The sequence below is a fragment of the Aethalodelphis obliquidens genome, unplaced genomic scaffold, assembly GCF_003676395.1.
Source record: "Aethalodelphis obliquidens isolate GAN/ISIS:26980383/991018 unplaced genomic scaffold, ASM367639v1 scaffold116, whole genome shotgun sequence".
NCBI classification, from domain to species: domain Eukaryota; kingdom Metazoa; phylum Chordata; class Mammalia; order Artiodactyla; family Delphinidae; genus Aethalodelphis; species Aethalodelphis obliquidens.
In genome coordinates, this window is record NW_020838060.1 from 1,803,673 (window position 1) to 1,829,413 (window position 25,741).

General features: G+C 55.7%; 1 protein-coding gene and 1 long non-coding RNA gene across 5 annotated transcripts; one reads left to right on the top strand and one right to left on the bottom strand.

The window, feature by feature from the left end:
• Positions 1-1,625: 1,625 nt before the first annotated feature.
• On the bottom strand, positions 1,626-25,667 carry RORC (RAR related orphan receptor C). Of its 4 annotated transcripts, none has more exons than XM_027097845.1 (11): positions 25,505-25,667; positions 23,169-23,198; positions 11,914-11,999; positions 11,455-11,596; positions 9,690-10,202; positions 9,342-9,463; positions 8,325-8,457; positions 8,089-8,160; positions 7,767-7,877; positions 6,272-6,381; positions 1,626-3,132 (listed from the first exon to the last, which is right to left on the bottom strand). In XM_027097845.1, exons 1-11 carry the CDS (start codon positions 25,650-25,652, stop codon positions 2,971-2,973), a joined length of 1,629 nt encoding a protein of 542 aa, XP_026953646.1. In that variant the 5' UTR covers positions 25,653-25,667; the 3' UTR covers positions 1,626-2,970. The 4 variants fall into 4 exon arrangements, with proteins under 4 accessions (XP_026953646.1, XP_026953648.1, XP_026953647.1 ...); XM_027097844.1 differs by having other exon boundaries at positions 1,628-3,132; positions 8,053-8,160; positions 25,505-25,640; XM_027097847.1 differs by lacking the exons at positions 23,169-23,198; positions 25,505-25,667 and adding an exon at positions 20,327-21,861.
• On the top strand, positions 20,725-23,949 carry LOC113615435 (uncharacterized). Its single transcript, XR_003431002.1, has 3 exons — positions 20,725-20,823; positions 23,190-23,327; positions 23,509-23,949. It is a non-coding gene; the product is annotated as an uncharacterized LOC113615435 (long non-coding RNA).
• Positions 25,668-25,741: the final 74 nt, after the last annotated feature.

A 25,741-nucleotide genomic window follows, 5' to 3' on the forward strand; every position in this document is an offset into this window, starting at 1 on the left:
GCTTGGGCATGAGAAAGAATGGCACGGCAGAGGCTGCTGAGCAGACTCCTGTGTTCCCAATCCCAACCTAACAGGTATGGATGGCATGCTAAGAGTTCTCCAGGCAGAGAAATGTCCCAGCCAGCCTCATTCCCCTGGTAAGTCTACCTGACAGCTAGCTCTTTATCACTACTGCTGCAGTTCCTGCTCATCCTTCCTTCCTGCATTCAGCAAAAGTGCAGTGAAGCATGTAGCCTAGCTTCCCTCCTTGCCACTCCTGTGAATGTCCTCCTAGTCTCCGAAGCCCGCTGGGCCAGGGGCTGGGGATCTGGCCCCTTCTCTTTAAAGGTCGCTAATGTAATCATAAACTTCCCTTGCCAATCTCCACGGCTACAGGACTGGCTTCCGGCCACTTTGCAGGAAGAGATAGGTGTCAGGATCACTCCTTTCTCTCCTTGTATGGGCTGGGGTCTGGTGCATCACCCTCAAGGAACAGGGAGCTTTCCTCTTCTTGTCTCTATGTGGCAGTCCAGAGACACATCTGATCCTGGATATCCTCTTTAAAGCAGACCTGAGTGAGGCATGGGGACCTACACCGGGAGGGGGTTCTCTCTTGGAGGTAAGATTTCTGGAATATCCACACGGATTGCAGGAAAACCCTTCCCAGAGGTAGAGAGAGCACCCCGGAAATGGAGGGAGGTCTGCTTGGAGTCCTTCCCTCCGGAGAACCTGGGCCATCTTAGTTTTCCCATCAAAGTCCTATGGGGCCAGGATCGATGGTTGGCTGGGCCTGGGGTGGGCACAGACCCTCTAGCCTTGACGGGTCTGGCCTTGTCTCTGAGAACATTATGGAGAAGGGCAGCTGCAGCTCTGGGACAGGAGGTAGGTGCACTTACCAGAGAAGCTGGAGGGTGGCATCAAGTTGGGCACTGCATCTGTGCGGGGCTGGGGGCCCGTCCCACTCGAGCTGCACCTCTGCCCTGCACCTCCCCTTGCGCCTCTCTCCCCGCTGCCCCCCTGCCTGCCGCTGCTGCTGTTGCTGCTGCAGCGGCTGCTGCCAAGACCGAGGTAGAGAGAAGAGCCAGAAAGCATTTCTCCTTTTTTTTTTTTTTTTCCTCTCTCTCTTTTTAAACCAGGCAAGAATGAGTCTGCAGCAACCCTGTTGGTGCAAAATAAATAAATAAAGCAACCAGGGAGGGCTGCAGCAGGCGCCACCTCAGGATGGCAGAGGAGGGGAGGGAGCGCAGAGGGAGGCTCCGGAGCCCCAAGGGGTGGAGGGCTCGGTGGTGGAAGCTGCTGGGCAGCTCCGCAGGGTCTCTCGGGCATCCTGATTCCCCCCTGCGGAGCTCTGGGGTCAGGCACTTTCCGTAGGGTTGTCTTTCAGTCTCCCAGATGCGGGGCAGTTCTGTGCAGCCTCTCATTCTAAATGTTCCCTGTGGGTATCATTTGTGGGGCAAGTTCTCAGCCCAGAACACCCACTGCGGAGCTTAGTCTGAGATGGCTTCGGTGGGGGCTCCTGAGGACCAGCCCCCACGCCTCCGTGGGGGACCTCTCAGGGTGGGTGCAGAATCCTCACAGTGCGGACGGCTGGCAGGGCTGGGAACCTGGGTCCTCACACAGGAATGAGATTGCAGAGCAGCAACACCTCTTGCCTTTGAAGTCGTTTTATAAAGAATAGCACAGGTTAGGGTTTATGTTCACCCTCCCCTGAGAGGAAAAAAAAAAAAAACCCTCCTGACCACCTGCTGTTTATCTCTCAGAGGAGGGCTCACAGCTATTTATAAAGGCAAGAGAAGTTCTCGGGCAAGATCACGGCTGGAGAAACAGGTCTCCTTCACCCTGCCAGACTTGGTTGTACCCAGGCACAGAGTGGTGGAATCGCATCTGCTGCGTTTCGCCATAACGAGAGCAGGGCTGGAGGATGGGGCCCAGACAGTCCTCCGAGGGTCTGTCCTTGGCCTTCTGACTGTGTCCAGCCATCTCTTCTTTTAGGGTTTCCTTTGACAGAAGACAGCTGGGGCTGGGATAGAGTTTGGGCCACCCCACGTCTAAGATTGGTGAACTGGGGCACCAGGTGAAAATGTTCTGGGGTCCCTCAGGATTGGGATCTTCCCTGAGGCCACGAAGTTCCTCTGATCTGTGACCTCAAGGAAGACAGAGATTGTGTCAGATCAAATGCATCTATAGAGCTGCATGACTACAGGTTAAGTGTGTGACTATGTGTTTCACATGTATGTGGACATGTGTCTCTGATCACATTTGTGTAACCACTGAAGTCTATTTTTAAAGTGCACATAAGAAGTTTGAGTTCTAACTCTGTCTGTCTGTCCATCTGTGACGCTCTTGGCCTTCATCATACCCTATCCTTATACCCAAATCCCATAAAAATATTATCCCCAGCCCCTCCCTTATCACCATCCCATCCTTACCCTCCACATATCTAGTCTCTTTTAGACCCCAGGGTGCCCAACGGCTTCCTTGCTGAGCTGGGAGGAAGGGGGAAGGCAGACAATCTAACGATCCAGGTTCATGTTATGTACAGGTCCTCCTGGGCTCCAGATGCCAGTCTCTGAGCTTGATGCGTCTCCCCAGCCAAAGCCCCCAGGGAAATGCAATGAGGTATTTCAAAGGCCTATTCTTAGCTTCTGAGCCCAGAGTTGAGTTCTGTTTGTCCAGGGTGTCCTGGATCCCCCTGTTGTCCTGAGGACACCTAGGTCCTCCTAGAGGTCCTTGTATCCCACCCCAGGTCTCGCAGAAGCTGAGAGAAGCCAGGACAAAGCTGAGGCTGGAGATGGTGTTCCTCCATCCCCCCCGCCTCAGCTCTTGGCCTGCCGCCAGGCAGGCTGGTGGGCAGAAAGCCAGTCTCCGCATTTGCTCACCCCCCCCCGAAAACAGGCAGAGACCACCCTCCAGGGCGCACAAGAAAGGAAAAGGCCAAGAGGAAGGTGAGCCACGAGGCTCTAGGGAAGGGAACGGAGTCCCTCCTCCAGGTCACTTGGACAACCCCTCAGGTGACTCGATTTCAGTGCTGAAGAGTTCCTTGTAGAGTGGAGGGAAAGCAGCTTGGACCACGATGGGGTGGAGATGCTGGAAGGTTTGCAGCTTTTCCACATGCTGGCTACACAGGCTCCGAAGCTTCCCCTTGGGTGGCAGCTGGACATGGGTTCATGGGGAAGGAAGGTCAGTACTACAGCTCTGTCCCCAGAGCAGAGAAGTACCCCCATCCTTCCTGGGCTTGGATAACCCTCCTTGCTTTCTCCCTGCACACTTGGCACTTGTGGAACAGCCAGATCCCATTGGTAGGGGTAGGTCTGTGTTCAGGCAACTGGAGGCTAGCGAGAGCTGCTGTGGGACAGGTACATGTTTTCTGGCTGAAACCCCCAAATGGTGTTCCTGCTACTCCTAAGATGAGCCCTGTTAAAGACTCTCTAACTCACACTTTATGCTTTTATAATAGTGAAATTCTGTCACTCTCTGTTATGTAATGTTATGTGCCTCTTTGCCTTTGTTGATACTGTTCCCCTCCCCTGGGATGCCTTTCCAATTCTTCTGTGCTTGGCTAATTCTTACTCACCTTCACTGTTACCTCCTCTAGGACTATTTCCCTGGGTTAAGGGCCCTTCCTTTGGGCTTCCCTCTGTGCAGCACTGAAATCCCATTTTAGGAAAATGATCCAATTTGTCCGTCTCCCTACCCTAGATTTAAACTCCTTAGGTAGGGTCTCTCTCTCTCCCTTCCCTCCCTCCCTCTCTCTGTATCCTCTGTACCTATCAAACTGCTTGCACATGGCAAATGCTCAGTAACTGTTTGTTTGGACTAAGCAATTTCCAAACAGGTACCCAACACTGCAAACAGTAAACCAACACTGCCAGCACTCAGCCGGTGGAGGGGAATGATAAAGGCCCAGAGAGCCATGAGGAGATAGAGGCAGGGAGACCTCCCTGGAGAAAGGCTGAGAAAACCATTTATCGTCTGCAGTTTCCTGTATAAGCAAGTGAGCCTTAAAAACACCTCTCACCAGCCACCCCCTTTCCCCAGCTTAGCTGCCTAGGAAAGGGCCAGTCAGGGAAGAGCAGGCAGCATGGGATCCCTTGAAATCTCTTGAATTCATCCTCTTTTCATTCCTCCTGCTTTATTTTGCGTTTGTCTGGGCTATTGCAATAGCTTCATTCATTCATTCTTTCATTCATTCTCAAATATTTGTTGAGACCCTTTTGGCTAGGAACTGTGATGGGCTGTGGTGATACATCAGTGAAGAAAATAAAATCTCTACCTTTACTAAGTGTATATTCTAGTGAGGGAGCCGGAAAATAAACATATGTTAGAAAACGTCTTTAAAAAACAATAAAGCAGGGCTTCCCTGGTGGCGCAGTGGTTGAGGGTCCGCCTGCCGATGCAGGGGACACGGGTTCGTGCCCCGGTCCGGGAAGATCCCACATGCCGCGGAGCGGCTGGGCCCGTGAGCCATGGCCGCTGAGCCTGCGCGTCCGGAGCCTGTGCTCCGCAACGGGAGAGGCCACAACAGTGAGAGGCTTGCATACCGCAAAAAACAAAAAACAAAAAAAAACAAAAAAAAAAACCCCAAAACAAAAGAAAAACAATAAAGCAGAGTGATGGGTAGAGGGCTTTTTGTATGGAGTGGTCTGGGAAAACCTCTCCAGAATGAAGGGCTGGAGCAGGCCATTTGGAAAACTAGGGGAAGAACCTTCCAGGCAGCTGGAACAGCAAAGTCCCGAGAAGCAACCGGGCTTGATGTGTTCAAGGAATAGCAAGGAGGCCAGTGTTGCTGGAATGGGTGACTGAGAGGGCAGTGGAAGGAGATGAGGTGAGAAAAGAAGTCGGGGGGCCAGACACATCATGAGGCCAGTCGGCCACGACACAGACTCTAGATTTGATTTTCAGCATGATGGGCAGCTCTGGGAGCGCTGAGAACAGTACTGTGTGGCTGCCGTGGGACAGACAGGGATGGAGCAGGGGTCCAGTTAAGGAGGCCTCTTTAATGGCCCAAGTGAGAACTGACAGCTAGGGGGTAACAGTGGGAGGTGATGTATTCTGAAGGTGGATCCAACAGAGATTTGCTTTCCAACTGCTCTCTCAGGTTCTCCTCCCCCTAATCTATTCTACCAGACTTGAAGTTTATTTAGGTCAGAGCCTGTCGTTTAAGTCACTTCTGTATTCTCGGCACCTAGCACTCTGCCTGGCACATAGCAAGTGCCCATTGCCTGAACCGTTACATAAATGGTTCCTTTACACTGGTTCCAAATTAAATTGCCTAAATAATAGCTCTGATGATATCATTCGTCTAGCCTTTGGTGCTCTCCATTGCCTGGAAATAAAGTCGTAACTCTTTAATATGGCCTTGAAAGTCCTCTCTGATTTGCTCCTTGACCTAATTTTCAAGCTTGTCTTCTGCTATTTCCTTGCCCCCATCAATCAATCCCAGCTCCTGACCTTACACTTTAGTCAAAATGTTCCATGAACTATTCTCTGTATATGCATTATCTTGCCTCCTTATTTTTCTCCATTATTGTTCCCTAAGCCTGGAATGCCTGCCCCACCCCCTGAAGGCCTGTTAAAATCTTACATATTTCATGGCCTAGTTTAAATGCCATCTTCTCTGGGAAGCATTTATGACCCACTCCTTTTACCCTCAAGTTATTTTTAATCTCTCTTCCATGCTCTCACATTTCCCCAATATCTCTTATTGTAGTACTATATTAGGGGCACAGGGATATGGTAGAAAAAGCCCTGGGATTAAACCTTACATTTATCACTTATAATTGCATAAACTTGGACAAGTCATTTAAGTTTCCTTATCACGACAGGGAGATTTTAACACCTATCTTACTGAGTTGTCATAAAGATGAGCATATCTGTGAAAGCACTTTGTTAATCCCATTATTATTATATCCCATAACACATTCTCCTCTTAGGGTCATTGGTACACGAGTCTCTTCTTCACAGCAGATTAAAAACTCTTGGTGGGGGTAAGGACGGCATCTCTGTATCTTTCCATTCCACAGTACAAGCAGATGCTGGGTAAGTGGTGGCTCTATTAAACTGAATTGTTCCCTGGAGGTCCCTCCCAATTCCAGGCTCCCTAACTTCCCATCTTTACCCACATGGAAGTGACTGATCAGTCCCCTTGCCCCCAGGCTGTTGCAAGCTCTCTCACACAACTTAGCACTCAAGCACTTCCTCCTCTGGACCCTCAGACCACGGCCCTCGCAAGCCCTGATGTCACAGATCTGGCACTGGGCCTGACCTCCTCTGTCCCAGGGACTGCTCCTACCTTTGCCAGGATGCCGTGGCGATGAGTCTTGCAGAGATGATGATGAAAGGCCAGCTCCAGACTGTACTGCAGCTGTTCTACTTTCCTTTTCTCTTGGAGCCCTGGCCGGTCTGAAGGAGGGGATGGGACCATAGCAAGAAAAAGAAAGAACATGGACGTTAACTTCCCCAAAAGGGTGTGTCATTCTGGACATCTGTGCTGAATATAGATCTTCCTAGCTGAGTGAGAGAGAGTGTAAGTGTGTGTGTGTGTGTGTGTGTGTGTGTGTGTGTGTGTGTGTGTGTGTGAATGTGTGTGTCTTGGTTTGATAATGGTAAGCTATGGGGCCTTGGGCTGGGCTAGCTTTCTACAAGGAAAACTGGAGAGAGAAGAAAGGGATGAGACATTCCAATCTCCCAGTTCCAAGCTGCTCTATCCCTGGTACCCTGATATTTCACATAGCTAATTCAAAGCTAGGCACTAAAACTCTGCTGTGGGGAAGAAAAAAAAAGTTCTCTCTTCTTCCCCGCCACCTGGCAGGGACGGCTCCAGATAGGAGATGGACTTTGTAAAGCCACCTAGGTCAGCAACAAGGCCTCTGCAGCAGTCTGTGGCCAACTTCAAGAGACAAACCGCCTTTTGCCCTGACTCCATAAAATACCCAGAAGTCATCTCTTAAGTCTTTATTTCTAGTTCAAGGGGAATGTTTAGGTCTCTACTCATTGGCAGAGCCAGAAGACTGATAATCTTGGTCTGCAAACTCAGGTTAGCAGCTCAAGCCACTTCCCCAGGTTCTCTGAATCCTCAGCATTCAGCTGGCTCACCAGCCCCACTCCATTCCAGCGGAGCGGACATCCAGAGTCCTGCCATGATGGCATGTTGTCTTTTGTTTTGGTTTGGTTTTCGTTTCTGTTTCTGGCTGCGCTGCAGGGCTTGTGGGATCTTAGTGCCCCAACCAGGGATGGAACCCATGCCCTCGGCAGTCAAAGCGTGGAATCCTAACTACTGGACCGCCAGGGAGTTCCCGATGGCGTGTAGTCTTGAAATGAGTTCACACAGAGCAGTGATTCTCAAGCTTGGTGGCACATTACAATCCCTTGTGAGAGGCTGTTAAAACTTCTGGTGTTCCGGCAGCACCCCAGATCAATGACCTCAGAGTCGCAGCAATCGTTTTTAAAGCTCCCCAGGCGATTCCAACGTGCGGCCGCAATGGAGTCACTGACAGGGACTCACAAGCAGACTAATTTCTCCCAGGGAAATGGCTCACTTCCGCTCTTCCTCACGTCTCCCCACTTCTCCAACCCCGCCTGCGCTGCTCTTTTCCCTCTGTCAGGCTCCCCTGGATCTTTATTTTAACTCATATTTTTACAGCAATATTCGGGGCGGGGGGGAGGGCTCATTCTGCTCTTTAAAGTGACTTCCCAGATTTAACCACAAGCAAAGGTCCAGACTCTTCAGTATCTGTTGCGCCCTCCCACTGCCTGAATGTCCTTTACCCAAGCCCAGTGACACTCACTGGCGTTGATGAGGACGAGGGCCGTGTAGAGGGCAATCTCGTCCTCGGAAAAATGCAAGGCACTCAGGGAGTGGGAGAAGTCAAAGATGGAGCTGATGAGCTCGCTGCAGCCTGGTGGGGTGGAAACGAAAGAGTGAGCAAGGTGGGTGAGGCCACAGTGCCCGAGGACACCCGCCCCTTGGTGTTTGGAGCAGAGCGGGCAATCTGTCCTGAAAAGAGGGCGCCCTGGGTCTCCAGGATGGGGTTGGCATCCGACTCCTCTCTCTCATTTCCCCCTGCCCCTCACCCAAGGCTCGGAAGAGCTCCATGCCACCGTATTTGCCTTCAAAAAAGACTGTATGGTTGTCAGCATTGTAGGCCCGGCACATCCTGACCAGCACTACTTCCATGGCTCCTGGGGAGTGGGGAGAAAGGCAGGTACACCATCAAACATGGCCAGGAATCTGTCTCTGTCTCCCTCAGTGTCCCAGTTCCCTTAAGGCACCTCCCTCCACTCAGCCCTGCCCGTTTCCTCGTCTGTCCCCACTGCCCCCAGGCCCGCCCCCTCTCCCTGGGCACCTGCTTTGAGTAGCACGATCTGGTCATTCTGGCAGAGCTCCATAAAGCCCGAGAGCCTCTTAGCGAACTCCACCACGTACTGAATGGCCTCGGTGAGGCGGTGGGCACAGCGTTCCCACATCTCCCACATTGACTGCAGGGAAGGAGGGGGTCCCACTGTAGCCCTCTTTATGACCCCGGGACCCCCCCAAGGCCCTGGGAACCCAGACAGATAAACTGCAGGGGGTAGATTCTGAACTGCCACATTCTCAGCACCTGTGTTCTTAGCCTATTCTTAGCACAAATGTTCACTCCAGGTTAATTCCTGTCACTTGGATGCACTTAGCGCCCACCAGCCACTGGCGCAGAGTTAGCTGTTGTGGGGACTTAACAAACGTCTGAGATACAGCTTTTGCCCTCAGAGAGTGTGCATCTTGTTGAGGTGACTAAGACATACCCAAGTTCAGTACCAAACAGGTGCTCTTAGCGCAGGAGCTGTTGTCAGAGTGACAGGAGGGAGAGAACAAGCTTTGGAGCCAGATGGATCTGAATTTGCCTTCAGATCCACTACTTTGCGACGAGGAGTAAGTCGACGAACTCCTCTGAGCTCAGTTTCTCAGTCCATTAAGAACAGAGATAGATGCCAGCCTCATAGGTTGGCTGTCCTTAGGGTCAAGGATAATTTATGTAAAGCGCTCAGCACAGTGCCTGGCAGAGAAGGAGCGCTTAACAAATGCTGCTCAGGATTCTGACTCTTGTCGTCGTCGATGGAGAAGGAAGGAGCTTAGGCCGAGGTCTGTTCGCCAATGTTGGGGTGATGGGGGAGGTAGGATGAAGGACGCGTAAAATGACCATAGGCAGGAGCTGAGGAGAAGCTCTCATCCATCTACTAGGGTGCGTACCTAACAGCGGTACCCACTGTGTCTTTCTGGGATACCCTGCCTTGCTCCAGCCCACTTGTGTGTGCAGGTGGCTGTCTCTGGACCCCCCAGTGGTGGTGGGAGGTCCTCCCTTCCTTGCGCAGTCCCCTGGCCTCACCTTCCTCTGGTAGCCGGCCACCTCCTCTCGGGAGAAGACGGTGGAGCGCTGTCCGAGCAGGTCCTCCAGCCGCAGCTGACACGTCTCTCGGTAGGACTTACAAACGTTCTGCACCAGATGCTCTGGGGCCGGAGAAGGAGGAGGAAAACAGGGGCTCGATCTCAGCCAGCTCCTACCCTTCCCATACAAGGGGCACTCCACTGCCTGGCCTAGCGCTGCTCTGCCTCCCCCCGAGGCCCCTGTGCACGTCTGGTTTACACGGGGTGCTGACTAGGGCCCCCTTCTTGGAAGCCCCTCCCTTCTCTTCCTCCCCCTCCCTTCTCTCCAGCTACCTCCCCAGGGGCTCACCAATCTCTGTCAGGGAGGCATAAGGCGCCTCTGGGGTGCTGCGGAAACTGGGGCTGAAGTAGCTGTCCGGGCCCCGTCCTGGTTCCCCAAGCCCAGGGTGCCTGGGGTCTTCGAAGTGGAGTCCACACCTGTCAAGGGTCAGCTGGCTGCCTGTGCCGTAGCAGTTCTCTCTGCCCTCGGTCTTGCCCCGCTCAGGGCTGTATTCCAGGTGGTACGAGGCCCCGTTGAGCCCGGCCTTGGCCAAGCTGTTGGAGTAGGAGGGCCCGCAGCCTGGGGCTCTCAGGAGACTGGGGGGACAGGCTGAGGCCTCCGGCAGGTCAGGCGAGGAGCCCAGGGGCAGCTGCCCATCTGGGAGGCCCAAGGTGCAGGCGAGGGGGTCTGCTCCTTGGGCTCCTGCAGGAGGGGTCTTGGCCGCTTGTTCCCTTTGCTGCTGTTGCCGCTGTTGCAGTTGTTTCTGCACCTCAGCATGCAGGCTGTCCCTTTGCTTCTTGGACATGCGGCCAAACTTGACAGCTGAAAGAGGTTCGGGGATCAGGAGTTTTTGAGGGGGGAGGACAGGGTACAGGGCAGAGTGAGTAGGCATCTGCATCATCACAGGGTGAACTTGCTGCTCCCTGAATAGCTGACTCCAAGCAGAGCTTCTCCAGTCCTGCCTGAGAGCCTCCCTTCAGGGCACTTTTGTTCAAGACCCCTCCCACCTCTCACTCTGGTTTGCTTCGGGGCTTGGTGCAACCCAGACATTTCAGTCTCCCGGGCAAAACGCTCCTGGCTCGAATCCACCTTCTACTAGTGGCAGAATTCAAGCAGTGAGTCCTGACTGAGGGCCCTGGCCTCCTGATATGGGGCTGGGGGTGGCTGAGTGGGGGGCCTCGAGCTATATTGGGGTCACCGCGCCTGTCTAGGAGGGTCGGAGGAAGAGGAGAGCCGAGAACACAGGTCTCCCTGTGGTCAGGCCTGCAGGCTCCCTGGTGACCTAGATACTCACCACAGCCCAACCCAGGCTCCGCGGCTTGTTTCTGAACATCCTCTTCTGCTCTCTCTTTCCTGCCTTTTCATTTGCCCTGCCACCCCTCCCAGGTGTGGGGACACAGCCCCTGGTCGCCCCGCCTGCCCCTCCGCAACCCTGCGTATTTCCTTTCACTTTGTTATTTTGGGCTCTGAAAAGTGCTGACAGGCTTCTTCTGGCTCCTCATCCCCTCAGGTCTCCCCCGGCCCCGGCCTGGGCTCCTTCCGCGGCGTTGCCGTGGGAGCGGTTTGGGGGCTGCGAGGGGGCAGTGGCTGAGGAAGGTGGAGAAAAGCCACCAGGAACAGCCGGCCTCCCCAGCCTCAGCCTTCTGGGCTGTTCTCAGGCCAACTGTGGTCCCATTCGCAGCCCTCGCCCCCTGGCCCAGGCTGGGGATGGGGCACTATGGAGGGAGACGGAGCTGGAACTGGAGCCTTGGGGCAGGAGGGAAAGATGTGGAATGCGGATGGGATCTGGGTCACAGGGGAGTCGGGTGAGGAAACTCCATTCGGAGGAAGGAGCAAGTGAAGAGTCTGGGACCTTGGGGAAAGGAGGGTTGTTGTAGCAGAGCCTGAAGCTGGGGACTGTGAAGACCTTTGATGAGGGTAGCCTGCCCACTGCCTCGGTGAACAGTGGAAGAGACAAGGGCCTGCCAGAGGGAGGGATGGAGCCCCCGAAGGGCGTTCTAACCCCTGTCTGGCACAGCAGGTCAGGCTGCCCCTCTGGAGACTGAAGCCCCGGGGGCTGCGCGCTTGGCCTCACCGTCTCGGGACATGCCCAGGGCCAGGCATTTCTGCAGGCGGCAGTGCTGGCATCGGTTTCGGCTAGTGCGGTCAATGGGGCAGTTCTGCTGACGGGTGCAGGAGTAAGCCACGTTACACTGCTGGCTCCGGCGGAAGAAACCCTGGGGAAGGCAGGTGGAGACCAGGACTGCTGATCTGGGCCAGGCCCAGCTCAGTCCCAAGTGCCTGCAGCCCGCAAGCTCTAGCCCCACCTTTTCCAGATCTTACACGACGCCTCAGTTTTCTCTCCTCCATTGTAATCTGTCCTGCAATCACTTCCCTAGTTGAAGACAAGGCCCTCCTGTGCAGGGCTCTCCAGGCAAGGTGCCACACGGGCAGCTCCCTAGCTGTCTCAGGAGACCAGCCCCGCAGGCAGAACAAAGGCCACCGAGCCCCCTCTCCCCATCTCTGAAGAGACTGTGTATGTGTGTGTACTCACCTTGCACCCCTCACAGGTGATAACCCCGTAATGGATCCCAGATGATTTGTCCCCACAGATTTTGCAAGGGATCACTTCAATTTGTGCTAGAAGAGGGAAAGAGCAGAGGTCAGCCCAGGAGCCCTTGGTGTATCCTACCGCCTGTACCTGGGGGGCAGATACAGGGACATGGGGCTTCCCTTGCTTCCCTCCCCCGCTCCAGCTTGCTGTTTCCCTCTTGCAAGACGGATGAAGGAGTGAATGCCGAATGCCATTCAGCAAAGTGTCTGTGGAGGCTGTTTTAGTTTCCCGGGCTGGCCGGGGGTTGTATCAGTTCTACAGGGGCAGAGAAAACAGCTGCAGAGGCCACCTGTTCAGCCCCTCAAGATGAAAAGCTCTAGTTGCCTCCCTCTTGCCTGGGGACCTAGGAGTCCTCACGGCTTCACAACACCTGCTTCCCGCCCAGGGGGCTTCCTCTGTGCCGCCCTCCCCCACTGGGGCTCGGCCCACAGGGGCAGAGTGTGGGGCATGGTGGGAAGATGTGGTCCACCAGGCAGGAGGCACCTGGGGGACAGGTAGAGATGCCAGCCATCCTTGGCTGGGCAGTGAAGGCTCAGGGAGGGGCTGTGCAGAGACCAGGGGCCGAAGGGGGCAGGGTCCACTGGGTGGGCCCCAGAGAGGGTAAGGAGAAGCCGAGATGGAGCCCAGGAAAGTGGGGTCAAAAAACCAGCTCTGCTGGATGTCTGAGAGCCAGGGAGCGGATCAAACAGTCCTCCTAGGTTCCTGGCCCCAGAGCAGAGGGTGGCTGTGTGTGTCTCCACGTATGAGAGTGTGCATGCTAATGTGTGTACGAGGGCCTCCGCGTCCAACTGTGTGCGCACAAATCATGAAGGTTAACACTGGCTGGGACTACGGACCATCAAATTCAACCTCTTTTTTTCCTTCACAGATGAAGGAATAGGCCAAATGAGATCAGGTGGTTGGCCCAGGTTCATACCGCTAGGTTACCCATGAGCTGGGTCTATATCCCAGTTCCCCATAGCTTTCCATTCGGCTGTTCTGTGTATATGACTTTTGGGGCACACACATCAGTGGGCATGTTGCATGTTTGAAGGGGTGCTCATATGTGTGTGTGTGTGTACACATGAAAGGTACACGTGGTTCGTGAGCCAATAGGCACGTCTGCTTGAGCTAGTGTGCACACGTGCGTATTTGTTAGTGTTTGTTCACTGGCTGCCAGGACCCCCCTCTCTCCCACTGAGCTCACTATAACCTACCTCCCCGCTCCCTTCACTGTGGTTGGTTACTGGCCCCAGGTTTGCCCCATCCTTGTCAATGCCCACAGGTCTCTGCTGAGTTTCAGGGACCAGGCATTGGCCTCCCCCCAGCCAATCTTTGAAGACACTGGGCAGAGCTGGTGTCCCTTTCATCACTCCTAAGGGCATGTGGGTCTCTCCTCTGCCATTGCTGACCTGCTGCCTCCCCTCCGAGGGGGCATGCCTGGGGTGGAGCACGTCATAAATTCGTCTAGGACCGTAGCCCCTTCTCATCTCTGATCCCAAGGGTCAGAGGAAGCAGCAGCCTGCCTATAGGGCAAATCCACAGTCCTGTGAACTCTCCTCTGGTCCAGGCCTGGACCCTGGTTGCGTGTAGGACCTGCTGATGTGAGGTGGGGAGGGTGACCATGGCTCCGTGGCACTCCCTGAAATCTTGTTTCCATCATCCTTAAACCATCATCCCCTCAGGCTAGCCTTGAGCTGGGTCAGAGTAAGCAGCTGCCTTCTCACGGGGGACGGGGTGCATAGGTGTCTAAAGTCCCTCCGTTAGAGCTCGAGGCTTCTCCTCACCCCCAGCCCCACTAGTCTGCCAGCACCCACACAATAGGCTGTGATCATCCAGGACAGACAGCAAGGGAGCTTTGAGCTTCTTTCCAGTAAATTAAGAGCAGATTGGAATGAATGGAGGGAAGAGAGAACAAGCGGGGGGGATTGGGTGCCTGGAAAAGGGGCAGAGAACGTGGGGGCACATGCACCTCTGGCCACTGGATTCTCTGGGTCTCAGTTCCCTTGCCAGTAAAAGGTAAGCATAGCCTTCACCGCCTGTCCAGGGGATGACAGGCGGTAGCACCGTGGGTATGTGGTATCACCTGTGGAAAGCGCTGCGTGGCCGCGAGCACTGTGTGTGCGGGCTACCACCAAGCACGGCAGTGGGCGCAGAACCCAGAAGGCATTTGAGGCCCAAGAGAAGTGCTCGTGCCCTGTGGAGTCTGCTCTTGCCTCTCCCCAACGCGTTTCCTCTCCAACACCGTGGGATCTCCCTCCTCGGTGGCCTTAAGCCCAGAGAGGGCAGAAACCAACATGGGTCACCCAAAAAAGTAAGCGGGAGGGAGACTAGGCCAAGCCACAGTGGGAACTCGGGCTCCAGCCCAGTCCTCAACCACAGGCCTCCCTGCCTCTTCCCTTCTCCAAGAGCCACATCCGTGTGCGTGTGTGAGCTGACCACACGGGTAACTCAGACACATCTCTCTGCCCCACAGCCTGACTCACTGCTGGTCCTGGCCCTAGGAACCTCACAACAGTGTCACCAAGACCTCGCCCTTCTCATAGGATGATGTGGCCAGCCACAAACCACCTTCACAAATACCCATGTTTGGGGGACACCAGAGTTTAGACCCCAGCCACCAGGCCAGCCACTCCCCCATGCTCCCCAACCATAGTCCGAGACAGAGGCACACAGTGAGGCAGGCACACAGGGAATGAGACAGGCACATAGGATCAGGGGTTTCAGGCTAGAGGGTCAGACCCTCTAGCCTCTGAGCTAGAAAGACCAAGAGTTTTGGGACCCGGAGACAACAGAGACAGACCTAGAGAGAGAGAGAGCCGCAGAAACACAGAAAAACCCACACTCGTGCCCTGGGCCCATGCCCAGCCCCTGGCCCTCTCAGCACTGTCAGGCCCTCTTATCCTACTCCTCCCTCCTGGCCCTGCCACCTGTCCCCCCGCAATGCCATCTACCCAAAACCTCAAAGAGAAAGTACCGGTGCACATGAGTGTGACTTGTGGAGGAGGGGAGGGGAGAGAACGGGAAGAGGACTGGCAGAGGTGGAGGTGGGGTGAGCCGGAGCTGAAAAACACCTCGGATACCTCACCTTCAAAACCTCCCCCTTGAGCCCTGTCCCTGAAGCAGCAGGTGGTGGGAACGCAAATTGGGGAGGGGAGCTGAGTAATCACAGGATTACTCAAGCTGTTTCCCGGGAGCCTGGCCTGCCAGGAACTTACCATCTAAGGGCCTGACAGTGCCAGGAACTAGAACCAAGCCGAGGTCAGGAACGTCTAGGCCAGCCCCTGCAGCACGGCTCCCGCAGCAGCCCTCACTCTGCCCAGCCTCACCTGCCGCTTCGGGAAGATCTTTGTAGCTCACACGGTAGCTCTCTCCCAGGGCCCACCAAAGGAAACCCTCCAGTTCCAAGGAGGGAGAAAGGCCCCTGTGCACACGATACCTCCTGAAACCACCTAGTGACTGCATGACTCTAGACCTCTGAGTCTTAAACAAGATCACCTAGCGAGCTTGTTAAAATGCAGGTCCCCACACGGCAGGTCTGAGGGGGGTCCAGGCTCTCCCATTTGAACAAGCTCTTGGTCGGTGCCCAAGCTTGCTGGTCCTCACCCTACCTTTCTGAGTAGCAAGAATTTAGTCCCTCTTCCTGTTTATGCCTCTCTCTGGGGCATAAGGGTGGGGTTGGTGGTCTCTTCCCCAGCTCATTCTTGTATCTTCCCTGCCATCCAGTGTGACCTCTAAAACTTTATTCTGACATGGTACTAGGTAAAGAAAATGAATCTCTTCTGGACTGCTTCGGGGATTGAAGGATCCCCAGGGAGCTTCCTCTGAGCACCTCCTATGTGGGGAAATATGGTAGAGACAAAGTAGGCTGTCCCCCCTCCCTCCAGCCTCCTCTAATCTCACTGTTCTCGCAGCTGCGAGATTCATTGATAGCGCTCTTTGAATGCATCCAGAGCTTGGCCCTGTGCCACCTTAGGAAGCCAGCCCTGGGCCCTGTCCAGGTGCCCTACACCACAGAGAGGAAGTGGTGGGAGCAAAGGAGGGGCTGCAACCCAGGGGGATCTCTCCCCTCAAACCCCGGAACCACCCCCCAGCTCTGGTAGAGAAAGGATGCAGCCAGAGGACCCAGATTGGCTGGGGTCCTCATCTTCTCCTGGTGCCCCAGCAGTCTAAAGCTAGGCTTTTCCTCTTTTCTCTTTCTCTCTCCTTTTCTCCAATGGACATCGATTAAGGGGGACGAGTAATAAAGGTAGACATCAGCACTGGCTGAATTCTTATTCTGTGCCAGGCGTTACATACATTTTTCATTTAATGATCACAGCAATCCTGTGAAGTAGGTACTATTTGTATTGTCCCCATTTTACAAATGAGAAAACTGAGTCCAGGGGAGAGTAAGCGGCTTGACTAAGTAGCAGAAGTAGCAGATCTGGCATGTGAACCCAGGTCTCTGTAACCTGAGAGCCAGTGTCCCCAACCATTGAGCCATATACTCTACAAGGATGAGACGCCCAAATGCACGGAATGGGATGGGGGACAAGGTTACCGGCCGCAGGGGAGAGTGTGAAGTGAGGGGGTGGGCTAGGAACGGAATTCAGGGGGGACACCCATGGAAGATTCATGCCAAGATTCACGTCTAGTCTAAAGATCCAGAGAGACGTTATTCCCTCTGTCCCACACCTTCTGTGGTACCAGCCCCCTCCTGCTTTTACCCTTGGCTTCTAAGGCCAGGGAGGCAGGACTCGCCCATCCCACCAGAGCTCCTGACTTGGGACTCCTCGGGAGACCACAGCTCCCTTGGGGTGTGGACTGGCTTTCACACATCTTGGTAGGTCTCTCTGCAGGAACGAATGAGTGAGTGAGCAAGAGGAATGGATCTCTTTTCTTAGCTTAGGGCCCCCTCACCCCACAGCCCAAACTAGTCCCTCTCCTCCCACGGAGACCACAGCTCCGGCCAGGGAACCCCTGTGTACCCCAGCCTGTCACCAGCTTCCCTCCTTTCTCAGCTCTCAGTTCCCACAGCTTCTGCAAAGCTGGAAACCACGGCGGTGGGCTCCGCCACAAAGAGCAGGAGGGGGAGGGTTGGGTTGGGGGTCAGGAGACAAGCAGTTGTACCTGGTGAACGCTCCTCCCTGCCCATGGTGAGAATTTTCTGCTGATACACCCAGATCCCAGGCTGAGAAAGTAGTGAAGCTAAAACTCAGGTGGGCGAGGGAGAGTCTGGGGTTTTGAAAAGCCACGAAAGACAGCCAGCCACCTGAAACCCCCCCCCTTGGTGCCCTGCCACCCCCGCAGTCTGGGACAGGAGAAAGGAGGGGAAACAAAAAAAACGAGTGAAAACAACCAGTGGCTGGGGGGAGGACATGAATCACCAGGAGGAAGCTGTGAGGGGTGGGAGCCCAGACGCCACAATCAGTGGCCTTCCCGGCCTCCGGGCTGCATCTCCTCTCCAGAGTGCCTCTGCTGGTGCAGACACCAGTGGACCCAGGAGGACCCTGGCTCTGGCCCCGAGGCCCTGCTCTGTTGCCGTCCCTCCTCCCAGATAGACATCTCCATCCTTCCTGAGCCCAGAGTCCCAGGGAGGGGCAGCATTGCAGCAGCAGAAGGAGTGGAGATTAGATCTCAGAAAGGACTAGTCACTGGAGGAGGGGAGGAGACCCCAGGGCTGCCTTTCTTGGAGAGCTCTTAGCATGGGAAAGTCCCCGTTCCCTGTTTGAGGCAGTGGCCTGGGGGCAGGGGAGGGAGAGGGAGCCCCTGGGAGGGGCAGCCACGCCAACACCCACATTTCATTGTGGTGGGACGGGCTGGGATGCTCCCAACATCTAGGGCCTTGGGCTGGGGGTGTTTGGGAGTCCCGTTAGGCATGGGAAGAGGGGAAAAGGCGAAGGTGCAACAGTGATGCGAGGAAGGAGGGGGCCCTTTGTAAAGGGCTCTCAGGCTGAGGTCTGTGGCACCCGGGAACTTGGACTTCTTTCTGGCCCACGGCTCCTCATTATCATGACCAGACTGGAGATAGATCAGGGCACAGCAAAGACAGGCATGCAACCTCGTACCCCTCGTCCTCCCACCTCCCCATCCAGGCCGAATGCCGGGGCCTCATGTCTCTTGGCTCCACACCGGCCGCACCCCAGAGTGAGCTGATGGGGCCACCCTCCCTCTGGCTGGCTGGGGAGTCTTTCTGGCTAATGGACATTTCCTCTCTACTGACCAGCATGTTGCCATGGCAGAGAGCCTGTATCATTCCTTCAGAACTTCTAGAAATCCCATGCCTCCCACTTTCTGCCTTCCTAGACCCGATCAATACTCAGTGTCTCCACTCTCCTGCCAGCTTTCTTTCCTCTCTGTCTCTCCCTGCGTCTGTGTGCCCTTCCATCTTTGCACTCCAGTTCTGTCTCAGGCTAGACACCGCGATGTTTTGACTCTCCTGGCATTTCTCTAGTTATATCTCTATCTGGACATCACTCTCTCCCCATGTGTTTCATAGATCTTTCGTCATTTGAGTTTGGCCTCTGCATCGCTCTTTATTTCTTGATCTATTTCTGCTCCTTGTGTGTCTGGCCCTTGGGTCTTTGGGTGTGTCACAGTCCCAAGACCCCAGTGCTCTGCCCGCCCCAGCTAAGGTCAAAGAACATGGTGATGGCTGGTACTCACTAGGGGGTCAGGGCAGTCAGATAATCTGGGGCTATGAGATACCCGAGGATGTCCTAGTGAGAAGGACCAGTGGTACCAACCCCCAGATTGGAGGAGACCCCTCTCTTGCCTACTGCGCAGGGGGATATCATGTAGAGCTGACCAAGTGTCTCCCCCGTCTAGTCCCAGGAGCTCCTGCCCTCCTGCCAGGCTCTGAAGCACATCTGATCATTGCTTCCCAGGGTGGATTTGCTGATTTGAGACCATTTCTGGGAAGACCGGTTTGCTAACCTTTGCTGCTAATGGGAAGAAGCTAGAAGGGAAACTGAAGCCCCAAGAGGCCCTTCTTCTTGTGGAAGATTCTGGCTCTTCTCCTCACCCCTCCTGACCTGCCCCAGCTCATACACATGCACTGGAGTCTCCGTCCCAAACGTGGAAATGAAGTTCTTTCCTTTCCTTGGTCGCCTTTGTGTACCCTCTGGGAGAGCTGAGTTTCCTCCACTACCCTTGGAGGTGCTTAACTCAGAGACCAGCGCTCTCTCTTTGGTCCTGGGCCCTCAGAACTGGGAGCTCCCCAAAGTTGGTTCTGTTTTAAAATTCAACTTACTTGTTTTAAGGAGACAAGGGCCCAATGACTTGCCTAAGGCTACAAGGCTAGTCTGTGAGAGACGGCACCAGAACATGGTCTTTAGACTCAGCCCACGGGTCTTTCCAGGATCTAATATGGCCTCTCTTTTGTGGGTTGTGGGAAGACCCCAGGTTGAGGCTGGGGGTACCTCAGGCCTCAGGCCACAGGGGCATAGGACTTCCCTTTTCCTCCTTCGCCCTGTGCTCTGAGAGGTCCTCTGGCTTCCCTTACAAGGGCGAGTTGCCCACCCCTGCTCTGCTAGATGGCACAGGGACCCCAGACATCTGCCCACCAGCTGTTGGCCCATGGCTCTGGGCCAGGAAACGGGTGAAGCTGAGGGCTTTTTGCTCCCATCTCCACTGTGTGATCCTACTCATCAAACAGGCATCTGAACCTGGGGTGGGGTCTCTCTCTCTCTCTCTCTCTCTCTCTCTCTCTCTCTCTCTCTCACACACACACACACACACACACACACACACACACACACACACACACACACACACACACACACACACACAGAGCACCCTGGCTGGATTCCACTTGGTCATCATGTTCCTGCACTGGGCAGAGAGTGATGGAGAGGCCTGGATGCTGGGGTTCTGACCGCCTCTGCCTGCTGACCTGGCTTTACCCTCACTGTCCCACCGCTTCAGGGTACAGCAACTCCTTCGGACTCTTTTCTCACCCTACTCTCAGGCGGTTTGGAGGCACGGAGGGAAACACTGCAATGGGAGCCAGGGGAGTGAGTTCAGGCTGGCTTATAATTACCGACCTCCCCCTACTACAGCTGTGTGATCTGGGGTGAAGCACTGGGCCTCTCTGGGTCTCAGTCTCTTTTTGTAAAACGAGGGGCAGGGTACCTCAGATGCTCTTGGAGATCCTTTTCAGAGCCCATGACACAGGAGTTCCTCAATAGTCCCTTTACTGGGGCTGCTCTAAGAGAACTGCTCGGGGAGCCAGACTCCCCGACTATTCCACCCATCTCCCAACAGACTTGGCCTTGACCGGGACACCCCCTGCCAGGGAAGAGCACTCAGCTCTGCTCACACTGTTCCCAAGGTGCCCGTCCTTTCCAGAGGGCCCCAGGCTTCCCCTCTCCCGGGTGGCCCATTCACTTACTTCTCATGACTGAGTCGTGGGCTTTGCCGCCTGGGCTCCCTGTCCTTCTCAGCAGGGGTGTTCCAGGGATGGGGCGCAGATGGCAGTGGGGCTGCGGGCCGTGGCTCTGCACCTAGCTCTCCCCCAATGCTGCTGGGCAGGGGGTTTAAGATCTGCACCCCACAGGTGGCCGAGTGACAACCCCCCCCAGCTCCACCCCCCCACCCCTCTGGGGTGTAGTGGGTAGGATGACAGGCGCCCCATGTGGCCAATCTGGGCCTGGGGCAGAGTGTGAGGGGCGGGGCAGCCAATCGCAGGGGGCGTTGGAAAATTCCAAAACCACAGGCGAAAGACACACGCGGTAAAAGCTGTTTCCACCCGCCAGGGTAGTTCTGGCTGGGGAGCCGGAATGGAGCTCACACGAGCCTGGGGCCAGGTCCCTACTCCCCCTCCCCCCGAGGATCCCAGAGCCTGACCCTCTTTGCCAGGTGACTCCAGGGACAGGGATATTTCCAGAGGTAAGTCACAGAATGTCTGCCTGGGGCCACCTGCGACCCTGTGGACTGCCAAGAGCCGAGCTCAGTGAGATGCAGTCTGGGAGGCTGCTCCACCACCTACCATGCTCATGCCCTCCCTGCAGACACGGTGCATGCCCTGGGCTAGGGAATAAATGATAATAGTAGCAGTAATAATCATCAGACAAATGCCACTATCTGTAGGAAGGGTTAGTCCATCAGAAACTTCCTCAGGAGCAAAAGTGCTGAAATTGGAATGCGGATGATGATGACGATGATGATGGTAATGCTTAGCCATATGCCAGCAATGGTTCTTAACGTTTTATGTGGATTAGCTAATCCTCAAAAACTACTTTATGTGGTAGGTACCGTTATACCTATTTCAAAGATGAGGAAAAGGAGACACAGAGGGGTTAGGTATCTTGCCCAAGGTCACACAGCTAGTGAAGTGGTGGCGTCCGGATTCAAAATCAGGCAGTTTGGCCCCAGACTCCACTTGAGGAATGGGAAGTTTTCTCTGGTTCAGGTCTGCTTACGAGGGTCTCCTGGTGTGCAAATCTCTCTGTAGAGTTGCTTGGCCTTGGGGAGGCCAGTCAACTTCAGAGGCTCTCTGAGCCTCATAGCTGCTCCGTGGGGTACCTCAGCCTCGGGGTTCCCTCTTCAGGATCCCTTAGTAATCAGGCCCCCTCTTGGTCTGGGGGGGTCCCTCTCGGGTTCCTCCCTCCTTGGGGTTGTCTCGGACCCCCTTTGGGGGGCTGTCTCAATTCTGGAGTCCATTTTTCAGAGCCTCTGGGCCTGGGGGAGGTGTTCATCTCTCCTGGATTCTCTGGGCCAACACTCCTAAGAGGTCTCTGACCCTGCCGGGACTCCACGACTCCTCAGCCTGGCACAAGCCTTTCCCCGCTGGCCTTCCTCGGGCTCTCAGGAGCTGGGCAGTGGGTTGGGGGAGGACACTCATCGGTGGGGGTGGGGTGAGGGGGTGGCTGCATGGGGCCAGTGGGTTGCGAAGGGGTAAGGGGGTGTGGTCCTGGCCGAGGTTTCTGTGGTAAGGGGTTAAGGGTAGGAATGGAGCTGAGCCTCTTCCAGTTCCAGATGCTCTGAAAGTCCCCCATCTCCCCCCACCCACATATGGTCCCTGGTCCTCACCTCCCCCACCTCCCCCACGTCACTCCTTGACCCGCTTTCCTCCCAGGGCCCTGCTCAGCATTTCCGTGGGGCCCTGTGGCTAGGGGCAGGCGAGGCACCGATCAGGATTGTGCTGAGCAAAGCAACCCCCCCACCAGAAGGATGTAGCCTCCCGGTGGCCCCCCAGCCCCTGTGTGACCAGCTCAGGGAGGAGGGTGAGGCTTTTGCCCTCTGAGATCTCTCTGCTTGGAACAGGGAGCTCTAGCAGTTTTGACAGCAGGAGGAGTCGCAGTGAGCTCTCAGGGGGAACTGGTAGGCAATCCAAGAGAGGGCCATAGAGAAATGCAGGTGGCCTCTCCTACCCCAGAGTTGTCCTCATCAATTCAAGGATGCTTAGAAGGCCTTCCTCAGAGTGCCCTCAGGCTGGTAAGGGCATGTGGGTGGGACATGAGCTTTGAGACCAAGGTGCGGTGGGTGCATTTTCTGGGGGACTAGCCTCTCCCATGAACTAGGAGGATAGATCTGATGTGCTGAGAGTTCCCTAGAGAGGATGTTACTTGCTAGAATCCATTGGGAAGTCTTTCCTGAGCTCTAACCCTTTTCTCACATGCTGTAGCCTCAGTCTTTCAGGGCCCCAGGACCCAGAGTGTTCCTATCTATGTGTTTCCTACAGAGATGAAGGCTTTCCTGCTCTCTAGCCCTGCACAGGCTGGCCCCAGGCTTGTTCACACCTCGGGATGTGTTAACCACCGAGATGAACACCAAACCTGGCTCTGCCTCCACAAAGCCTGGTGCAGCCTCTCGGAGTCCCTGAGGCCACCCTGCCTCCCCGTCTCCCCGCTGGCCCAGCGATCTGCCCCACCCCCTTGCGTCTCCTGTGCCTCTGTCCAGCAGCTTCCTCTCCTTCTACCGTGGCCCGCTTTCACTGTTCTCTCCTTGTTTCTTCGCGACGTTCCCTCTCACTCTCCAGGCTTCTTTCTTACCTCTTCCGATTGCCCTAATCTTGAGGTTTCTTCACCTCTGCCCCTCCTTTCCCCATCTCCCCATCTCCCCCGTTTTTCTAGGCTCCACCTCCCTTCAGGCCCGGACATCTCTGCCCAGCTCCTCCATCTCTGCACAAGGCACGCGCCTTTCTTTTACACGGACCTCCCTGGAACCCTTGCTAAATTCTTTGCCATCTCTCCACGCCCCAGCACCAGTTCCTACCCCAATTCTCTACTCACAGGTGTGGGTCTTCTTTGCAGCCAGCAGCTCTGTGAAGAGAAGAGAGGGGGTCAGGGCCAAAGGCTGAGGACCACGGAGGACCGAGAGACACTCCCCAATGCCCAGGCCCTCATCCCCACCCCATTCCTTCCCAGCAGAACCTGCCATCTGAGGAGAAGGTAGGACCACCCTCCAGTGCACCCTTCTCTTCACTCTCTGCCCTACAGTCACACGAGGCCTCTTCCAGGTCCTCGGAAGTGCCGGACTCCTGACTACTCTGGGACCGCTCCACACTATTCCTTCTGCCTGGAATGCCCTTCCCTTGCCCCTCCTCAATCTAGATAACTTTTCATCCCCCAGGTTCCTGATTATGTCTTTTCCTTGGAGAGCTCCTCCTGCCTTTGTGCTTACACACTCAGCACGAGCATTTGAGTTCCTGGTACTCACCACATCATCTCACTGCTGTAACTGTGAAATCTGTGAAACGGGGCTTTCCTGCTAGACAGTGAGCCCCATGGAGGCAGGGACCGTGTCTGCCTTGCTCATCTTGTTATTCTGTTGTGCCTGCCCCTTAGAGGTGCACAATAAATACTCCGCAGCCCAGCGGGAGGTCAATCTCTTGGTTGCTCGTTTGTGCCCGAGAGCAGCTGGGAATTCCAGAGGCGTGGTGGTTGAGGGTAGGGGAGTGAGGATGTTAGGGGGAAGAGGAAGGGAGAGCTGCAAGCACAGACCCCTGCTATGCCTCCTGCAGGCTCTGGCTCCATTGGCTCCCCAGCCTGCAGAGGACGGGATCCCCCCCACCCCGCTGCTGTGTGTGCCTGGTCCAGGGGGAGGGCAGGCAGTAGGGAGCACAGGCGGGTTGATGCGGGGTGGGCAGGGAGGCACAGACCTCCAGAGGGGCAGCTGCTGAGGGGAAAGCCTCAGCTGGAGCACTGTTGGAGTGGGGAGGAGCGTGTCGTTCATTCATTCATATGGTTAGCTTTTATTAAACACCTACCAAGGGAGCCCCTGAGAAGAAGCTTCCCCTGCCAGGCCTTGGTGCATTTCTTACATCCACACAGTGGCTTCTCACTGTGTGAGCACAGGGCCAGTCTTTCATTTCAGAAAACGCTGCAGGTCTGCCTTATGCCTCTTATAGTTTCCCTAACCTCTGACTCTGCTCTCTTGTCGTTTTTTTCCTTCTACTTGTCCAGTCCTTGACACCCCCCGGCTTCGGTTCAACCCACCCGCGCCCCCCACCCCCACCCCCAGCGCGCGCGCGCGCGCGCGCGCACACACACACACACACACACACTGTCCCTCTGCCCAGGAGATGCTTCTTACAAGCAGGCTTCCTCTACTGGGCTGGGTGGGGGCGGGCGAGTGGACTTGAAGGCCTGGTTTCTGCTGGGGGTGGGGTGGGGGGAAGGACTGCCCAGAGAGGGAGTGGCTCCATCCGGCCCCTCCCGCCTCCCCACCCATCCTGCCTGGCTCCACCCAGCTTCCTCCCTGACGTGGCACCGTCTCTTTGGCCTCCAGCCTTGCGCCTCAGAGCAGGCCTGGGGTAGGGGTGGTCCCCGTGCTTGCCCCGGCAGTGGAGTTCTTCCTACACCAGGTGGCCCTGCAGCCTCTCCCCCTCAGTGCTCACACCCTGACCTAGCACATGGCCCTGGGATCCTGCAGAGAGAGACTCTGAGTTAGACCATCTGCGGGCCCAAGGACCGCCTGACCCTCCGTCCCCCGCTGCCCCGGCTGAGTGCCCCACATTTTCTGCAGAAATGAGACCCCATCCCCCAGGGCAGTGGGGAGGAATGTGCTGGGCTGGTGGGCAAGGGCGGTGGACAGGGTTCTATTGCTTTCTCGCCGACCCTTTGTCATCCCTAAAGGCAGGACGGCTTCCTCCGTTGCTGAATGAACAGAAAAAGGTGGAGTGGTCAGCCTCCCACTGCTGCCTGGGGTCCCCGCCAGATGAGCAGTGTTTGCCTTTTCTCCCAGGGGGCGCTCACACTTGGGACGTGGACCCTTCCTCCCTCCAGCTTCCCTGACTCTGCTCCCCTCTCCTCCCCCGTCCCAGCCGTCTCTTCCTTCTTCAGCTCTCCCCTTCTTTCCCCTCTCTGTGCTTCCTGTCTCTCCCCCTTCCTATTTCTCCTCCTCTGTCAGGTCCCCAGCCCCTCCTCCCATTTCTCCTTCAGTCTCTATGGAGACCTGTCCTTTCTCACCAGCCTGCCTTCCCCTGCCGACTCATCTTTCTCTCCTTCTCTCTTTGCTTGCCCCTCCTCCCTCCTCACTTCCCGACCAGTCTCTTGCCATCTCTCCCTCTCCTCTAAACCTCCTGGCAGCCCCTTCCACCTGCCTGCAGGGCCCTAGGGCCTCTTACCCTGCGAGGCTCGGTGGTGTCTCTGTGGGGCCCTGTCCATGGGGCAACTCCCTTGGTGCCGTCCTTGCTGCCCTGGCTGCCCAGGAGGGCAGGGAGCAGGGCCCAGGGGAGGGAAGAGGGAGGAGGGAGGGAGCACCTGGCCCAGCATCAGGCAGGGGAAAGGAGTGGCTGGCAGAGCATCCTGGCATCAGGAGGGGACAAGGGGAGAGACGGGAGGAACAGAGTTTGGAGGCTTGA